The 16020-nt window shown below is 41.9% G+C and overlaps 1 protein-coding gene across 1 annotated transcript in view; it reads left to right on the top strand.

Moving 5' to 3' along the window:
* NBAS (NBAS subunit of NRZ tethering complex) overlaps positions 1 to 16020 on the top strand; it is a 347044-nt gene that overhangs the window by 46520 nt on the left and 284504 nt on the right. Inside the window, exon 10 of the mRNA XM_058288021.1 lies at positions 11246 to 11384. Coding sequence (XP_058144004.1) covers positions 11246 to 11384 — 139 coding nt within the window. The remainder of the gene's footprint in view (positions 1 to 11245; positions 11385 to 16020) is intronic.

Genomic DNA, 16020 nt, shown 5'->3' with positions numbered 1-16020 from the left:
TTCCTGAATGTCTTTGTTCTTTAAAACCTTTCTGCTTTCTTGTTCTTTCCTGCACCTGGAATATTTTTCTTGTCTTTAAAAAGAAATCTGTCTACTCCGTAATGTTTGGTTGGGCTGACCCTTTACAGTCCATCTTTAGGCTGGTTAGAACGAATGAATGAATTTCATTCAAGAGGTAGTTGTCAGTGTGGCTATGACCTCTCTTGTATGAGGACTCTCACTTAGGACACTGTCTCCAGCACCCAACACAGTGCTTTGCATGGAGTATCTGTACATTTTGTTTCAATTGTTTTTTTTTTTTTTTGGCTTTATCAAAATATATAAAAGCAAGAAAGCAATACTCATGTGTAGAATGCCAAGTCCATGAGGGCAGGGGCTTTGGGTTACTTCCAGCTCTGTTTTCAGCACTTTGAACAGGGTCTGGCACATAATAGGTAGTCATTAACTATTTGTTGAGTAAATAAATTGAAAACCCCACTTGCAAAGAATTAAAATTTAAGAGCTCAGGTGGAAAAAAAATGTATGAAAACAAAGGCCTTAAACAAGGTTATTCAAACCTTTCTTAGGTGAAATTGCTGTCTGGTTAACCTACAAGATTGTAAACTCCATGAGAGCTGGGAAAACTTGGTTTCCCTATCATTTTCTACATGCTAGCACAGTGCTTTGCAAGTTATAGGCACTGCCTAAAATGATCTTGAATTGACTTAAGTTGAAGATTATAATAAAGTAACTTTATAGAGCCTCTGCTGATTACCAGATACTTACACACACTGAATCTCAATCTTTATAATTCTGTGAGATGTGCCGTAACCACTATCATATAGATGGAAAACAGACCCTGGGAGGCTAAGAAACTTTGCTAGGAAGGCACAGATATTAAGCAGTAAACTCTTGTCTTCTGATTTCCATGCCTGGTAAGCTTTTCTTTATGCTGGGTTGGCAAATCGCAGCCTGCGGGACAAATCTGGCCAGTACTTGCTTTTAATATGACCTGAGAACTAAATATGTTTTTCACATTTTAAAAATGGTTGAAAAAAATTAAGAAGAATATTTTATGAGACACGAAAATTATATTAAATTCAAATTTGTGTCTATAAAAAAAGTTTGATAAAAACACAGTCATGTTTATTTTTATTTTACATATTATCTCTGGCTTCTCTGCACTTCAGTGACAGAACTGAGTAGTTGTGAAAGAGACCATATGGCCCACAATGTCTAAAACCCTCATTATCTATCCTTACAGAAAATGTTTGCTGATCCCCTCTTCTAGTTTGCCAAAGGGGTGCTGATGCAAAGTACCAGAAATGTGTTGCCTTTTATAAAGGGTATTTATGTGGGTAAAAGCTTACAGTTCCAAGACCATGAAAAGTACAACTCGGTGCCCCATAAGCGGTGCTTTCTCACCGAAGTCAGCTGTCATGTGGTGAAGCACGAGGGGGCGACCTCTGCTGGTCTCCCCTTGCCCTCCTGGCTCCTTGTGTGTGGCTCAGCTGCTCTGCTTTCTTCCTGATTTCAGCCACAGGCTGGCCTGGGGCTTGTCTTTAAGGCCTTCCTGCATCAGTCTGGCTGTTGTGCGCTCTTCCCAAGGTCAGCTGTAAGCCATCAGGCGCACAACAGGACTGGTCTCCCGGGCTGCTGTGTGGGCCCAGCCTCTTGGGGCTTTGTGCTTAAGCTATTCTGGTGTAGGGCTTGTCTCTCAGGCTTCTGTCCTTATAGCTCAGCAAAACTGGAGTCTTTCTCCCATGGAACAATCGACTATGCTGGCTTTCTTTTTCCTCTGGGTGAGTGTCCCTTTTTATCAGACCCAGCAAGGGGTAGAGACTCGACCTGAGTCATGCCTTACTGACGTAGTCCAGTTGAAAGCCCTAAAGCAGTTTCATCAAGTAATCGAATCAATGGCTCCTCAGCTGAATTCAGTGCAATCAAAGGATATCACACCCAGAGGAATAGATTATTTCACAGACATAATCTTTTTCTTTTTTGTGACTCATAAAATAATCTTAAACTGCCACACCCCCACTTTGACCATCTAGATTTCTATCCAAGGGTCCACTTCTCCTTGGAAGGTATGAAGCAAGGTGTTGGACTTGATGTATTTTCCCATACCTTTTGATTCTAAATTCTAAATTCTATTTTGAGAAATTCAGAGCCAGATATCAATTATTTTTGATACATTAGCTGTCCAATTATCATGTCACAAGAATGAAATAATGATTTCATTACTGTACTACGCTATCTTGAGTGGGGCTTTTCTGGCTAAGAAAAATTCCATCCTTAGACCACTAATCATTCAATATAATCACTTTTCTCTGATCATACTTAAAGCATGTGTTGACTGAGTATTCTGATGCTTTATAATTTGATTTATAGTGAACAGTGTTCTCCAGAGCTCAGGTCACAGATTCAGGCAGAATTTAAAGCTGTGGTTCTGAAAGTGAGGTGCAGCAAAGTCACCTGGGAAGTTGTTAGAAATGCACATTCTTGATCCCGCCCTGGACTACTCAGTCAGAACTCTGATGGAGTAGCCCAGCAATCTGTTTTAACAAGCCCTCTGGGCGATTCTGATACTTGTTCATGTTTGAGAACTATTGACTTAAAAGGTCATGATTACTTATGTTTATCTCTTACCAGCTCTCTAGTAAAAATAGGCAAAATTTAAATATTGAACCAGAAAGATTTCTTTTTAAGGGTGGAATTTAATCTTTACTTATACAACACACTGGGCATGCAGTCTTCTTGTTTCCACAAAGGTTTGAAAGAGTCCAGGTAAGATGATAGAAGTAACCACATGCTAAAGGGGGCCTTGCAAATAGAGCCGAAAGAGGATCGACCGCACCGTGTTTGATAACCAAGTCTCGGACAGGCGAGCCATGGCCTGCCGTGTTTCCGAGAGCCCAGACAGCTTGTTCACTGCGGTGAGCAGGGGGAGATGCCAAGAGAGAAGTGAGTGTTGGGATGGCGCCTTCCCTGCCAAGCCTTGGTCTGTTCTCATGTCCTGCAGCGATGGTAGTGAGTGCCCAAGCAGGTTCACACTGAATGGGAGTACAGTCAGTTCTGTGCAAGGACACGAATTTTAGAGTCAAACCAGCCGGGATTATGTTGTCTCTGGGGGCTGCTTCTCCCTACGGAGCAGTGCCCTGCTCGAGTAGCTTGGAGCTGGCTTTCCCTGTTGTTGTTATTTATGCCTTCGCAGTGTCGCCACAGAGTGGAGGCGTAGGTCACCAGGAAGAGAGCTGCCATCCCTCCTTCCCCACCTGGCCATCCTTAGCTCTCCTCAGCCCTGCGCTAACTTGTGAGCGCTGCTGCTCACTGCTGTCCTGCCTTTGCCCCTTCTTGTTCTGGAATCTGGGCAGCTGGCGGGTTAGCCTTCTCATGGGTGGACATGGTTGTGAGGCAAAGGGAGAAAGCTGCGGAGCGGGTTGGGCTTCCCTGCCGACTGCCCGGGGAGCGTCCACCACGGCTCTGGCCGACAGCTGTGTGTGACTAGTAGGATTTCTGTAGTAAAGAAAGTTCCTTCCCGCCCCCTGCGCCTCCTGGTTTATGCCTGTAGCCCTGGTCACTGGGCAGAAGGATACCGTGGTGTGCTCCTTCTTTGACCTGTAGGAGCGTGCGCCACTAGATGGCAGGCTCTTCTGACAGTTACTGAAGGACTTCTGAGTAACTATGTGTAATCCTTGGATGGCCTGTCAGCGTGACTTCTCTGACACAGGCTCAGTTCCCCATGCGTGGTGGCACTCAGGCGTGTCTCCTGCCAGCGCTTCCCCTGCCCTTGACCCTCCTCATCCCCGCCCCTCGATCTCCCTCGCCTTTGCCCTTTCTCCTCCTTGTCTAAGTCCCTCCTCTCCCTCCAGCTGTCACAGTTTACTTTTGTTCTTGGATGCCTGTGTCAGAGCTAGAATGGAGTTCCCTCCATCATTTGACTCAACCCCTTCTTTCTCAGGTGGGGGCACAGGAGCCTACAGGGGTCATGCCTGGTTTACGGCCTGGGTCTCATTCACCTCTGGCCCCTAGAGTTCTTTGCACTCGGTGACCAGGTGGGTGTTTCTTGAGTGGAACAGCTGTGAAGGATGCAAGGGCGAATCAGACCCAACCTGCATGCCCACAGGCCCCAGGGGCTAGCGAGGAGGTGTGATTCCATGCTGTTTCTGTGTAGGAGGTAGGGTGGGAGAAGAGACCAGAAGCGAGCAAGAGCAGGTATTGTGTGGTAAGGAGTTTTCTCTCCTGTTTCCCTGCTTATCTTTTTAAAACATTTAAAGAAGTCAATTTTATGTACACGTATTAATAAAGCATACAATTCATCCAAAGTATTCAGTGGTATTTGGTATAATTACATTTGTCAGGTCAGTCATTCTTAGAACATTTTCATTATTCAATAATAGTATAATATAAAAAAAAAACAGACAAGAAAATTTTTCACCTCTAAATCTGTTTCCCCTGCTGTGCCTAGCTGCTATTTCTATTCTTTTACTATTATTATTTATTTATTAAGGAGTTTTGTTGAGATTTAGTCACATACCCTATGGTCTACCCAAAATGTATAATCAATGGCTTTTAGTATAACAACAGTGTTACGCATTCATCATCACAAAAATTTTCAGATTTAATTACTCCCAAAAGAAAAACTCCACATCCCTTAGCATGCTTTCCCTAACCCTACATAGCCACTAATCAAATTTCATCTTTATAAGTTGGCTTATATTTACGTTTTATATAAATGGAATCATACAATATTTTATACGATATATGTAGTTTCTAGTAAGGCAATCATACAGTATTTGTCCTTTTATGTCTGGCTTGCTTCACTCAATATAATGTCCTCTAGGTTCATCTGTGTTGTCGTATGCGTTATGACTTCATTTCTTCTTCGAGCTCCATAATATTCCATTCTGTGAATATACCACCGTTTGTCCATTCATCAGCTGATGGACACCTGGGTTGTTTCCAGCTTTTGGCACTCATGAAAAATGTTGCTGTGAATATCGGTGTGCAGATGTCTGTTCCTGTCACTGCTCTCTGTTCTTCTGGATATATACCCAGTAATGGTATTGCCAGGTCATCTGGCAAGTCTATATTCATTTTCTTTAGGAACTGCTAAAAAATCTTCCACAGTGGCTGTACCATTCTGCATTCCCACCAACAGTGAATAAGTGTTCTTATCTCTCCACATCCTCTCCACCATTTGTAGTGCTCTCATTTTAATAGTGGCCATTCTGATAGGTGTGAAATGATACCTCTTTGTAGTTTTGATTTGCATTTTCCTAATCATTAATTAATCCCCAAAAAATGGTGAACATTTTTTCATGTGTTTTTTTGGCCGTTTTTATTTCTTCTTTGGACAAATGTTTATTCAAATCTTTTGCCCATTTTTTTCTTTGGGTTGTTTGTCTTTTTATTGTTGTTATAACATCTCTTTTTTTAATCCTGGATATTAAATCCTTATCGGACGTGTGATTTCCACGTGTTTTCTCCCATTGAGTTGGCTGCCTTTGACAAAGTTCTGTGAGGTGCAAAAGTGTTTAACCATTTCTCTCTTTTTTTCTTTTGTTGTGAATGCTTTGGGTGTAAGGTCCAAGAAACCATCATCTACCACAAAGTCTTCAAGATGTTTCCCTACATTTTCTTCTAGTAGTTTTATGGTCCTGGCTTTTATGTTTAGGTCTTTCATCCATTTTGAGTTGATTCTCATTTTGATTGAGATAGGGGACCTCTTTCATTCTTTTGATTATAAATGTCCAGTACTCCCAGCACTGTTTGCACCGTTTGTTAAAGAGACTGTTTTGTCCTGTTAACATGGACTTGGTAGGTTTGTCAGAAACTGGCTGATTGTAGAGGTGAGGGTTCATTTTTGAATTCTCAATTCTATTCCACTGATCAATGTGTCTATCTTTATGCCTGTACTATGCTGTTTTGACCACTGTAGCTTTGTAATATGTTTCAAGGTCAGGCAGTGAAATTCCTCCCCATTGCTCTTCTTTTTTAGAATGCTTTTGGCTATTTGGGTGTACTTTCCCTTCCAAATGAATTTGATAATTGCCTTTTCTATTTCTGTAAATTAGGCAGATGGAATTTTTCTTTTCCTGTTTTTTTTGCTGTTGTTTGTTTTTGTTTTTTCAGGAGGCACCAGAAACTGAACCTGGGACTTCCCATGTGGTAGGTGGGAGCTCAACTGCTTGAGTGACATCTGCTCCCTGGAATTTTGATTCGTATTGCACTGAATCTATAAATCAGTTTGTGTAGGATTGACATCCTCACAATATTTAGTCTTTCAGTCCAAGAATATGGAATATCTTTCCATCTTTTTAGGTCTTCATTGATTTCTTTTAGCATTGTTTTATAGTTTTCTGCATATAGGTCATGCACTTATTTGGTTAAATTGATTCCTTGGTATTTGAGTCTTTTTGTTGCTATTGTAAATGGACTGCTTCCCCTAATTTCCTTCTCAGATTGTTTAGTTCTATATTAAAAAACGTTACTGATTTTTGCTTGTTGATCTTGTATCCTTCCACTTTGCTGAGCTCAAGTAGATTTGTTGTAGACATTTCAGAATTTTCAAAATATAGCCTCATGTCATCCACAGAGAGTTTAATTCCTCTTTTCCTAGTTGGATGCCTTTTAGTTTTTGTTTTTGTTTTTTCCCCTCATCTAATTACTCTAGCAAGAACTTCTGGCCCAATGTTGTGAATAACATTGACAGTGGGCATTCTTGTCTTGTTCCTGATCTTAGAGAGAAAGCTTTCAACCTTTCCCCATTGAGTATGATGTTGGCTGTGGGTTTATCATATGTGCCTTTTATCGTATTGAGGAATGTTCCTTCTATTCCTATCTACTGAAGTGTTTTTATCAAGAAAGGATGCTGGATTTTGATGAATGCTTTTTCTGTGTCAGTTGAGATAATGGTATGTTTTTTTTCCTTCAATTTGTTAATGTGGTATATTACATTGATTGATATTTTAATGTTGAACTAGCCTTGGATACCAGGAATAAGTCTGACTTGTTCGTAATGTATAATTCTTTTGATAAGCTCTTGGATTGGATTTGCAAGTTTAAAATTAAAAAAAAACTTTTTACAAAATTTTAGGTGATGGGGGACGGGGAATGAATCTGGGACCTTATATATGGGAAGCCAGCACTCAACCACTGAGCTAAATTGGCTTCCCTGAGTTTTTTTTTAAAGATTTTTATTTTTATTTATTTAATTCCCCTCCCCTCCCCCAGTTGTCTGTTTTCTGTGTCTTTTTGCTGCGTCTTGTTTCTTTGTCCGCTTCTGTTGTCGTCAGCGGCAGGGAAGTGTGGGCGGCGCCATTCCTGGGCAGGCTGCACTTTCTCTCACGCTGAGCGGCTCTCCTTATGGGTGCACTCCTTGCGCGTGGGGCTCCCCTACGCGGGGGACACCCCTGCGTGGCAGGGCACTCCTTGCGCGCATCAGCACTGCGCATGGCCAGCTCCACACGGGTCAAGGAGGCCCGGGGTTTGAACCGCAGACCTCCCATGTAGTAGACGGACGCCCTAACCACTGGGCCAAAGTCCGTTTCCCTCCCTGAGTTTTTATTTGCTTGTTGTTTGCTTTTGTTTCTCAGGAACTGATATGGGGACCTCCCATGTGGGAGGCAGGTGCTTAACATCTGCCAATTTGCCGGCATTTTGTTGAGAATTTTTGCATCTATGTTCAGAGATCTGTAATTTTCTTTTCTTGTAGTGTCTTCATCTGGCTTTGGTATTAGAGTGATGTTGACTTCATAAAGTGTGTTGGGCAATTTTCCCTCTTCAGGTTTTTGGAAGAGTTTAAACAGGATTGGTGTTAATTCTTTTCGAAATGCTTGGTAGAATTCACCTGTGGAGCCATCTGGTCCTTGAATTTTCTTTGTTGGGAGATTTTTGATGAAGGATTCAATCTCTTTAAATGTGATTGGTTTGTTAACTTCTTGTATTACTTGTAGTGGCAATGTAGGTTGTTTGTGCATTTCTAAGAATTTGTCCACTTCAGCTAGGGTGTCTAGTTTGTTAGTGTACAATTAATTTCTTATAATATCCTCTTATGATCCTTTTTATTTCTGTGGGGTCAGTTGTAACTTCCCCCTTTCATATCTGATTGTATTTATTTGCATCTTCTCTTTTTTCGTTAGTCTAACTAGTGGTTTGTAACTTTTATTCATCTTTTCAAAGAACCAGCTTTTGGTTTTGTTGATTTTTTTTCTATTGTTTTGTTCTCAATTTCATTTCTTTCTGCTCTAATCTTTATTATTTCTTTCCTTCTACCTGCTTTGGGATTGATTTGCTGTTCTTTTTCTAGTTTTTTTAGTTGTTCAGTTAAATCTTTTAGCTCTTCTTTTTTAATATAGGCATTTAGTGCTATAAATTTCCCTCTCAAGATTTCTTTTTCTGTATCCTATAAGTTTTGATATGTTGTTTTCTGGTTTTCATTTGTCTCAGTATATTTACTGAATTACTTGCAATTTCTTCTCTGACCCACTAATTGTTTACGAGTGTGTTGTTTAGCTTCTGTGCATTTGCAAATTTGCCTTTTTCCTGTCTATTGTTGATTTCCACTTTCATTGCATTATGATCTGAGAAAGTGCTTTGTATAATGAGAGCTGCGTTGTGCCCTCACATGGGGTCTATCCTGGAGAAAGATCCATGGCACTTGAGAAGAATGTATAACCCAGTGAGTTTGGATGCAGTGTTCTAAATATACCTGTTAGGTCTAACTTGTTTATCATATTGTTCAAGTTCTCTGTTTCCTTGTTAGTCTTCTGTCTCGTTTCTATCTAATGATGTGAGTTGTGTGTTGAAGTCTCCAGTGATTATTGTAAAGATATCTTTCTCCCTTCAGTTTTTTTTTTTTTTTAAAGAATAATTTTATTTATTTCTCCCCCTCTTCCCCATTGTTTGTGCTTCCTGTGTCTGTTTGTTGTGTGCTTGTCTTCCTGTTAGGAGGCACTGGGAACCGAACCCTGTACCTCCCATGTGGGAGGGAGGTACCTCATTGCTTGAGCCACCTACTTTGTTGTATCTCTCATTATGTTTTCCTCCTTGTGTCTCTTGTTGCATTAGCTCACTGCGCCAGCCTGTTGTGTCAGCTTACTGTCTTGCTCATCTTCTTTAGGAGGCATCGGGAACCAAACCTGGGACCTTCTGTGTGGTAGGCAAAGCTCAATTGCTTGAACTACATCTGCTTCCCTCTCCAATTTTGTCAGAGTTTGGCTCATGTATTTTGGGGCACCCTGGTTAGGTGCATACATATTTATGACTATTATATCTTCCTGGTGGTTTGTCCCTTTTATTAATATATAATGACCTTTTGTATCTCTTATAACTTTTTTGCATTTAAAGTCTGATTTGTCTGATATTAGTATAGTTACCCCTGATCCTTTTTGTTTACTATTTGTGTGTAACATCTGTTTCCAAGCTTTCACTTTCAGCCAGTTTGTATCCCTGGGTCTAAGGTGAGTCTCTTGTAAGCAGCATATGGATGGCGCATGTTTTTTTAATCCATTCTCTCAGCTTATACTTTCTTTTTAAAAAAAATTTATTTACTTTATTTTTCTTTATTTACCCCCCCTCCCCAGTGGCTCTCTTGTTTGCTCACCTTCCCCAGGAGACGCTGGGAAGTGAACCTGGGACCTCCCACATGGGAGGTGAGTGCCCAACGACCTGAGCCTCTGCTCCCTGTGGGTTGCACTGCGTACGCTCTTGTGGCATCTGCTCTTTGCGGCGGGGGTGGCGTCTAGCTTGTTGCGGCGGGGTTGTCTTTGATTTTAGAAATTTGTGTGCATCCAGTTAATTTGTTCTCTTAAAGCCTGAATCTCTTCTGGGGCTTTGATATATTCCTTTTCTTGGGGCATGTCTTCCATTTTCTTAGTATGGTTTGTAATGTTTTGCTGACATCTAGGCATCTGATTAGGATGGTATTTTACTCAGATGCTCAAATTTCTTTCTCTTTCTTTGGGATTTAGTGGTGGGAGGCTGTGTGTTACTGCTGCTCTTTGATTCCGTTTTCATCCTGGATTGTTAGAATTGTTCCTGATAGTTGCCTGGAGTAGAAACCACCCACGTGGCTTGCTCCAAACCAGTTTCTCAAAATTTGTTCCTTCTGATTTGCTGTGATATAAACTTACTAACATTGTATCTAAAGCAGTAGGAAAAGGCTCTTTGAGTGAAGGTCCGAGATGTGTTTCTGTGAGTACAGTGCATGAACATTACTTAACGCGCTTTGAGAAATGGAGTTGGGTTACATCCCATGGTTTTACTAGGAAGATTTTAGTCACTTTTAAAATATTTAGGTCTGAAAGCATGTGGTAGAGATGAGGGTTTATTGTTCTTGTTGTTTTTGTTAGCTTAGGTCAAAGGCAGAAAAGAGAAAGCAGGTGGCCAGAACAGAAGCGAGGTGTGGTGGAATTAGTCTCATGGTCATTTGAGTTTTGGGCTTGCGAAAGAAAAAAGGCATATCGGTTTTCTGTTGCTGCTCTAATTGCTTTGAATTTCGTACCTTCAAACAAATTTATCTTCTAGTTCTGAGATCACAAGGGTCTTACTGGCTGCATCCCGTTTGTTCTCAGGTCTGTGTTCTTTCTGAGGCCCTAGGGAGGGCCTTTGGGAGCTCGTGGATGCTGCCCAGATTCCCGGGCTCCTGGCCATGAGGTCAGCACTGGCTGGTCAGGTCTTTCTCGTGTCGCTCCCTCTGACGCTGACTCTTCTGCCTCCCTGTTCCACAAGTAATTGAACTCTGCCCTTTAATGTATCAGACGTTTTACTCTCAAACACTTTCTTTAGGCAAGTATTTAAGGTATCTGTTACACAGTTTTTTGTCACATTTACTGAATATGTCTTAAAAATCATAACTATTTGGGTTTCGTTATTAAAGAGCTTAGTTTGTTTAGTGGTTATACAGCAGTGTCTTTTAACTTTTAGTATATTTTAGACTGTTTGCCCTTTCGCTAGCTGGCCTACAGCTGCTAATTTAGTATAACTTACAGAAAAGTGAGCAAAGCACACTGTGCAGCTGGACTCTCAGCAGCTCCCATTCTCTTGGCTCTTCCTGCACAGTTGTGTCCCCTCCCTAGTCCTCCCAGCTCCTATTTCTTTCTCCCGTCTCTAATTGCACCCTCACCGCATCTGATGTATTGCTGTACTTAATATGTATTTATCTGGGTTAAAACTTAAAGAAAACTAAAAGTGGAGTTTATTCGTTTTTTGTTTTGTTCTTTTCTTGCTCTCATTTGTAATTTATTAATTCTTTCTTTTTTAGACTTTTACTAGTTGGTGGATGTGAATCTACTGAAGTGGGAGTATCAAAAGCTTCTAGCTGTGGTCTCTCTGCCTGGAGAGTACTTTCAGGGTCACCTTATTATAAGCAGGTCACTAACGGTGGAGACAAGGTCACTGCAGTAAGTATTAGAGCATCGCGCTTTGCCAACACATTTTAAATTAAGAAACAAAACAAAACACCCTTTGTAAAATGTGCAGGAGGAAATATTTTGTCTTAAAAGCATTAATGCAATGAAATTTTAGTTCTTCTTTGGAATATCAAATCCATCTACAGCATATTGTATTTAACTTGGCCTCATTTTAATAACAGTATTTGTAGATATTAGAAAACAACCTGACAGTCGTGCCTTTGTGTGCAGTCACTTATTTAGACCTTAACATTCACTAAGCATTTTTTATGTGCTGGCAGCTTTAATGTGCTTTTATATGTCTTAGCTCATTTAATTCTCAATTTTATTTTTCAATAATTTTTTTTGAGATCCTGGGTCTGGGGATTGAACTTGGGACCACATATGTGGGAAGCTGGTACTCAGCACTGAGCCATGCTGTCTCCCCTGAGTTGGTTTTTTTGTTTGTTTGCTTGTTCTTTTTTTTCTTTTTTAGGAAGCACCAGGACTGAACCCAGGACCTCCCATGTGGGAAGCAGGTGCTCAACTGCTTGAGCCATCTCTGCTCCCTAATTCTCAATAATTCTTTGAAATAGGTATTTATTAGCCTGAGTTTATTGATGAGGAAAGTGAAGTTAATTAACTTTCCCCAGGTCATGCAGCTAGCAGGTGGTATATTTAGAGTACAGAGGCAGAAGTTGTAAAGCACAAATTCTTTACTTGAGTGTACTTCCGTCCATGTTGTTCTATCTTTAAAAGTTTATGCATCCAGCCCTCTGTCCATTTGCTCATTCTACAGGTATTTATTGAGCATATGTTTGTGTGCCAGTCATTTAATCTGTGATAGTGAGGCTAGGCTAGGCTCTGTTTTGATAGTAAAATCAATCATATAAAGGAACAAATGAAAAATCAAACAGTTTTAGTGGCTTACCACAGAAACATTCCTTACCTGTGGCAAAGCCTGCTGTTGGTGCCATGGCTTTTCCGGGAGCTTGTGCCATTCATCGACTCAGGGACCTAGACCGTGACCTCCTGAGAGTCCACTGTCTCAGCTTGTGGCCTTAGAAGGAAGGGAGGCTCTCAGGTGGGACAGGCACTTCCTACTCTCTTAGGCCAGAAGTGACCTCACTGCGCACTGTCTGTTCAGTGCAGCTCACCATGTCGTCCCTCCTGATGTCACAGGCCTGGGAAGTACAGTTCTCTTTGTGTCCAGCAAGGAGCAGGGCACGGGCTGTTGGAGAACGCTGGCTCGTCTCCCATACAGGTGCTGTAATGTTATGTGTTTGGTTATTTGCGTCAACTGCCTGAAAGCAAGCCCTTGGCCCAGACGGCACCCCCGCGCTCAGCACGGCCTGCTGCGTCATAGGCACGCAGAGCTTTTTTGAGTGAGGCGAAACTAAGGAACTATAGTGAAACAGCATACGTAATGTGGTATGTTGTTTGTTCCTTTCAGAATGTATTTGTCCTGTTATTTCTTTTTTCTTTTTGTTTTTTTTTATTATTTATTTATTTTTTAAAATTACATTATGAAAAATATGAGGTCCCATTCAACCCCACTGCCCCCGCCCCCCACTCCCCCCACAGCAACACTCTCTCCCATCATCATGACACATCCATTGCACCTGGTAAGTTCATCTCTGAGCATCACTGCACCCCATAGTCAATGGTCCACATCATAGCCCAGACTCTCTCACGTTCCATCCAGTGGGCCCTGGGGGGATCTATAATGTCCCGTAATTGTCCGTGAAGCACTATCCAGGACAACTCCACGTCCCGAAAACGCCTCCACATCTCATCTCTTCCTCCCGTTCCCCACACCCAGCAGCCACCATGGCTACCGTTCCCACACCCATTCCACATTTTCTCTGTGGACATTGGATTGGTTGTGTCCATTGCACATCTATGTCAAGTGAGGGCTTAGATTCCATATGGGTACTGGATGCAACCTCCCGCTTCCAGTTGTAGACACTCTAGGCTCCATGTTGTGGTGGTTGACCTTCTTCAACTCCATGTTAGCTGAGTGGAGTAAGTCCAATAAATCAAAGTGTAAGAGCTGAAGTCTGTTGAGGCTCTGGGCCTGGGTGTCATATTATCAGTCCAGAGATTCAAATCCCCTACATATATCTTAAACCCAGCACCAACTACAATTCCAATAAAGTAGCATGCAAGTCTTGTGAAAAGAGATCCCCTCTGAGTCCAATTCCATCATGCAGAAACACCAGCTCCAAAGAAGGGCTATCTGTCATGGCAGTGAACCCCTTCTGCCATGACCATAGAACCCGTGGGTCTCTTTATCCCTCAAAAGAACCAATACCTGGGGTTGTATCTACCTTATCTGTCTCTTAGACTCTGTTCAGTTGTACATAGGGGTATTCCTTCTGACAACCTCCAGACTCTTTTTTAGAGACTCACAGCCTTATAATCTCATTTCTCCTTTCCATTTCCCCCTTACATTAGGTCAAACAGCTTCCCGAAGTCATGTTATTATATGTAGACAGGTATATTCTGCTGTTCCGCATTGAATCTTTAATTCAAGGTCATTTTATAGTTGCTTCTTCAGCTGGTATGTGGTAGTGATCCCTTGGTGCCAGGGAGGCTCATCCCTGGGTGTCATGTCCCACGCTGGGGGGAATGCATCGCATCTACACGCTGAGTTTGGCTGTGAGAGTGGCCACATTTGAGTAACATGCAGGCTGTCAGGAGGAAACCCCCAGGCACAATGCTACTCTAGGCCTTGTTCTTATTGCAGGTGTATAGGCTCAAAAGTGTAACCATTAGTATCACGAGCCCACTGTTGGGCCCTCCTTCCTTCCTGGTTCTTGCCGTTGCACCTGGAGGATTGCCGCTGCTCTCCCAGGGCCCACAACAGTGACCCCCCGGCCAGGAGCCCAGTACCCCCCCAGCTGTTGTTTTTGTTTCCACTATGAGTATATATAGACATTACCATATACCCTGGGCATATGCCCTGTATAACTCCCTGTCAACCATATATATCCTGTCAATAACATCCCATATCAGTATTCCTCCGCTGCCATTGTTGAACCACTCTGTGATCCAAAACTTCCCGTAAAGTGAATCCCAACATAATGTCAGCTTCAGAAGAGTCTTAGATCACTGAAATTCATATATACAATATACAGTATTTCCCCAGATCCACCATAAAACCTTTTCCCTTGCACAGCAATAATCTTTTAACTTATTCATATCATATTTCCTGAAACTGATGTACAGATTCCGAAAGTATAGTTTTCAAACAAGGTGACATTTGTGCTTACTATGTGGTCCATATTTTAGGCTGTACAGTTTTCTAAATTTTTTAGTTATCCTATGTTTTGTCTTATGGTTTTCATTATTAGTCTGTCGTCTCCTATATGTTTTTGGTGTAATATTAGCTGTTTTATATTCATCCTCGTGTACTCTCACATAACTCCTCTTTTGCCCCCTTATTTACCTTTGTTCCATCCATTCCACATCCATTTTCCCCTCCCCTTAGGGCCCACAACGCCTGCCAATCTAATACCCTGGGAGCCGTCCTTTCTCACGAGAGATACAGTTCTCTCTATTCGACGGCATTAGTCTTCCCCAGGATATGGGTCCACCCCACCCAATGGTAGAACCCACCTTGGCAAAATGAGCCTTCAGCTATTCCCTCCGGAGTCCTTCACGCATCAGACCATACCCCCTGAGCGTCCTAACCAGGTAACCCTCCTACTTATACTTTGATACGTTTTACTCAACATTTAGTTCTCAACGAACTTCTCACACTCTCCCATATTCGTATGTTGCCCCTCCCTCCCACCTATTTCTTGGACAATATTACCCCTCTTCCCATCCCCAGCCCCCCTGAAACCCAGAAAACCCCACCCGAAGGTAACCCCTTGCCCCCATTTTGTCCCTTCTTTGTGCTCATACTTACCGCCAGCTCATCACAGATTCCACCCCTGCAGACATTAACTCACATCCTTCCTCCACCCCCCGATTTCCTGTAAGCCACTTTTCCAGACTCTAGCTCTCTGAGGCAGTTAACTTATTTCATATCATTGAGGTCATATAGTATTTGTCCTTCAATGCCTGGGTTGCTTCACTCAACATAAGATTCTCAAGGTTCATCCATGTTATCACGTGTGATTGTAGTGTATTGGTTCTTACAGCTGAGTAGTATTCCATTGTGTGTATATACCACATTTTATTGATCCACTCATCTGTTGATGGACATTTGGATTGATTCCAACTTTTGGCGATAGTGAACAATGCTGCTATGAACATTGGTGTACATATATCGGTTTGTGTCCTTGTTTTCAGATCTGATGGGTATATACCCAGCAGTGGTATTGCTGGGTCATATGGCAAATCTATGGATAATTTTTTGAGAAACCGCCAAACTGTCCTCCAGAATGGTTGGATCCTTCTGCATTCCCACCAGCAATGGATGAGTGTTCCCCTTTCTTCACATCCTCTCCAGCATTTGTATTCTACTGTTTTTTTCATGGCTGCCAATCTTATGGGAGTAAGATGGTATCTCATTGTAGTTTTGATTTGCATTTCCCTGATAGCTAGAGATTTGGAGCATTTTTTCATGTGCTTTTTAGCCATTTGTATTTCTTCTTTGGAGAAGTGTCTGTTTAAGTCTTTTTCCCATTTTTTAAAT

This window comes from Dasypus novemcinctus, chromosome 25, assembly GCF_030445035.2.
Source record: "Dasypus novemcinctus isolate mDasNov1 chromosome 25, mDasNov1.1.hap2, whole genome shotgun sequence".
Taxonomy (NCBI): domain Eukaryota; kingdom Metazoa; phylum Chordata; class Mammalia; order Cingulata; family Dasypodidae; genus Dasypus; species Dasypus novemcinctus.
This window is presented reverse-complemented; position numbering and strand designations above follow the sequence as displayed.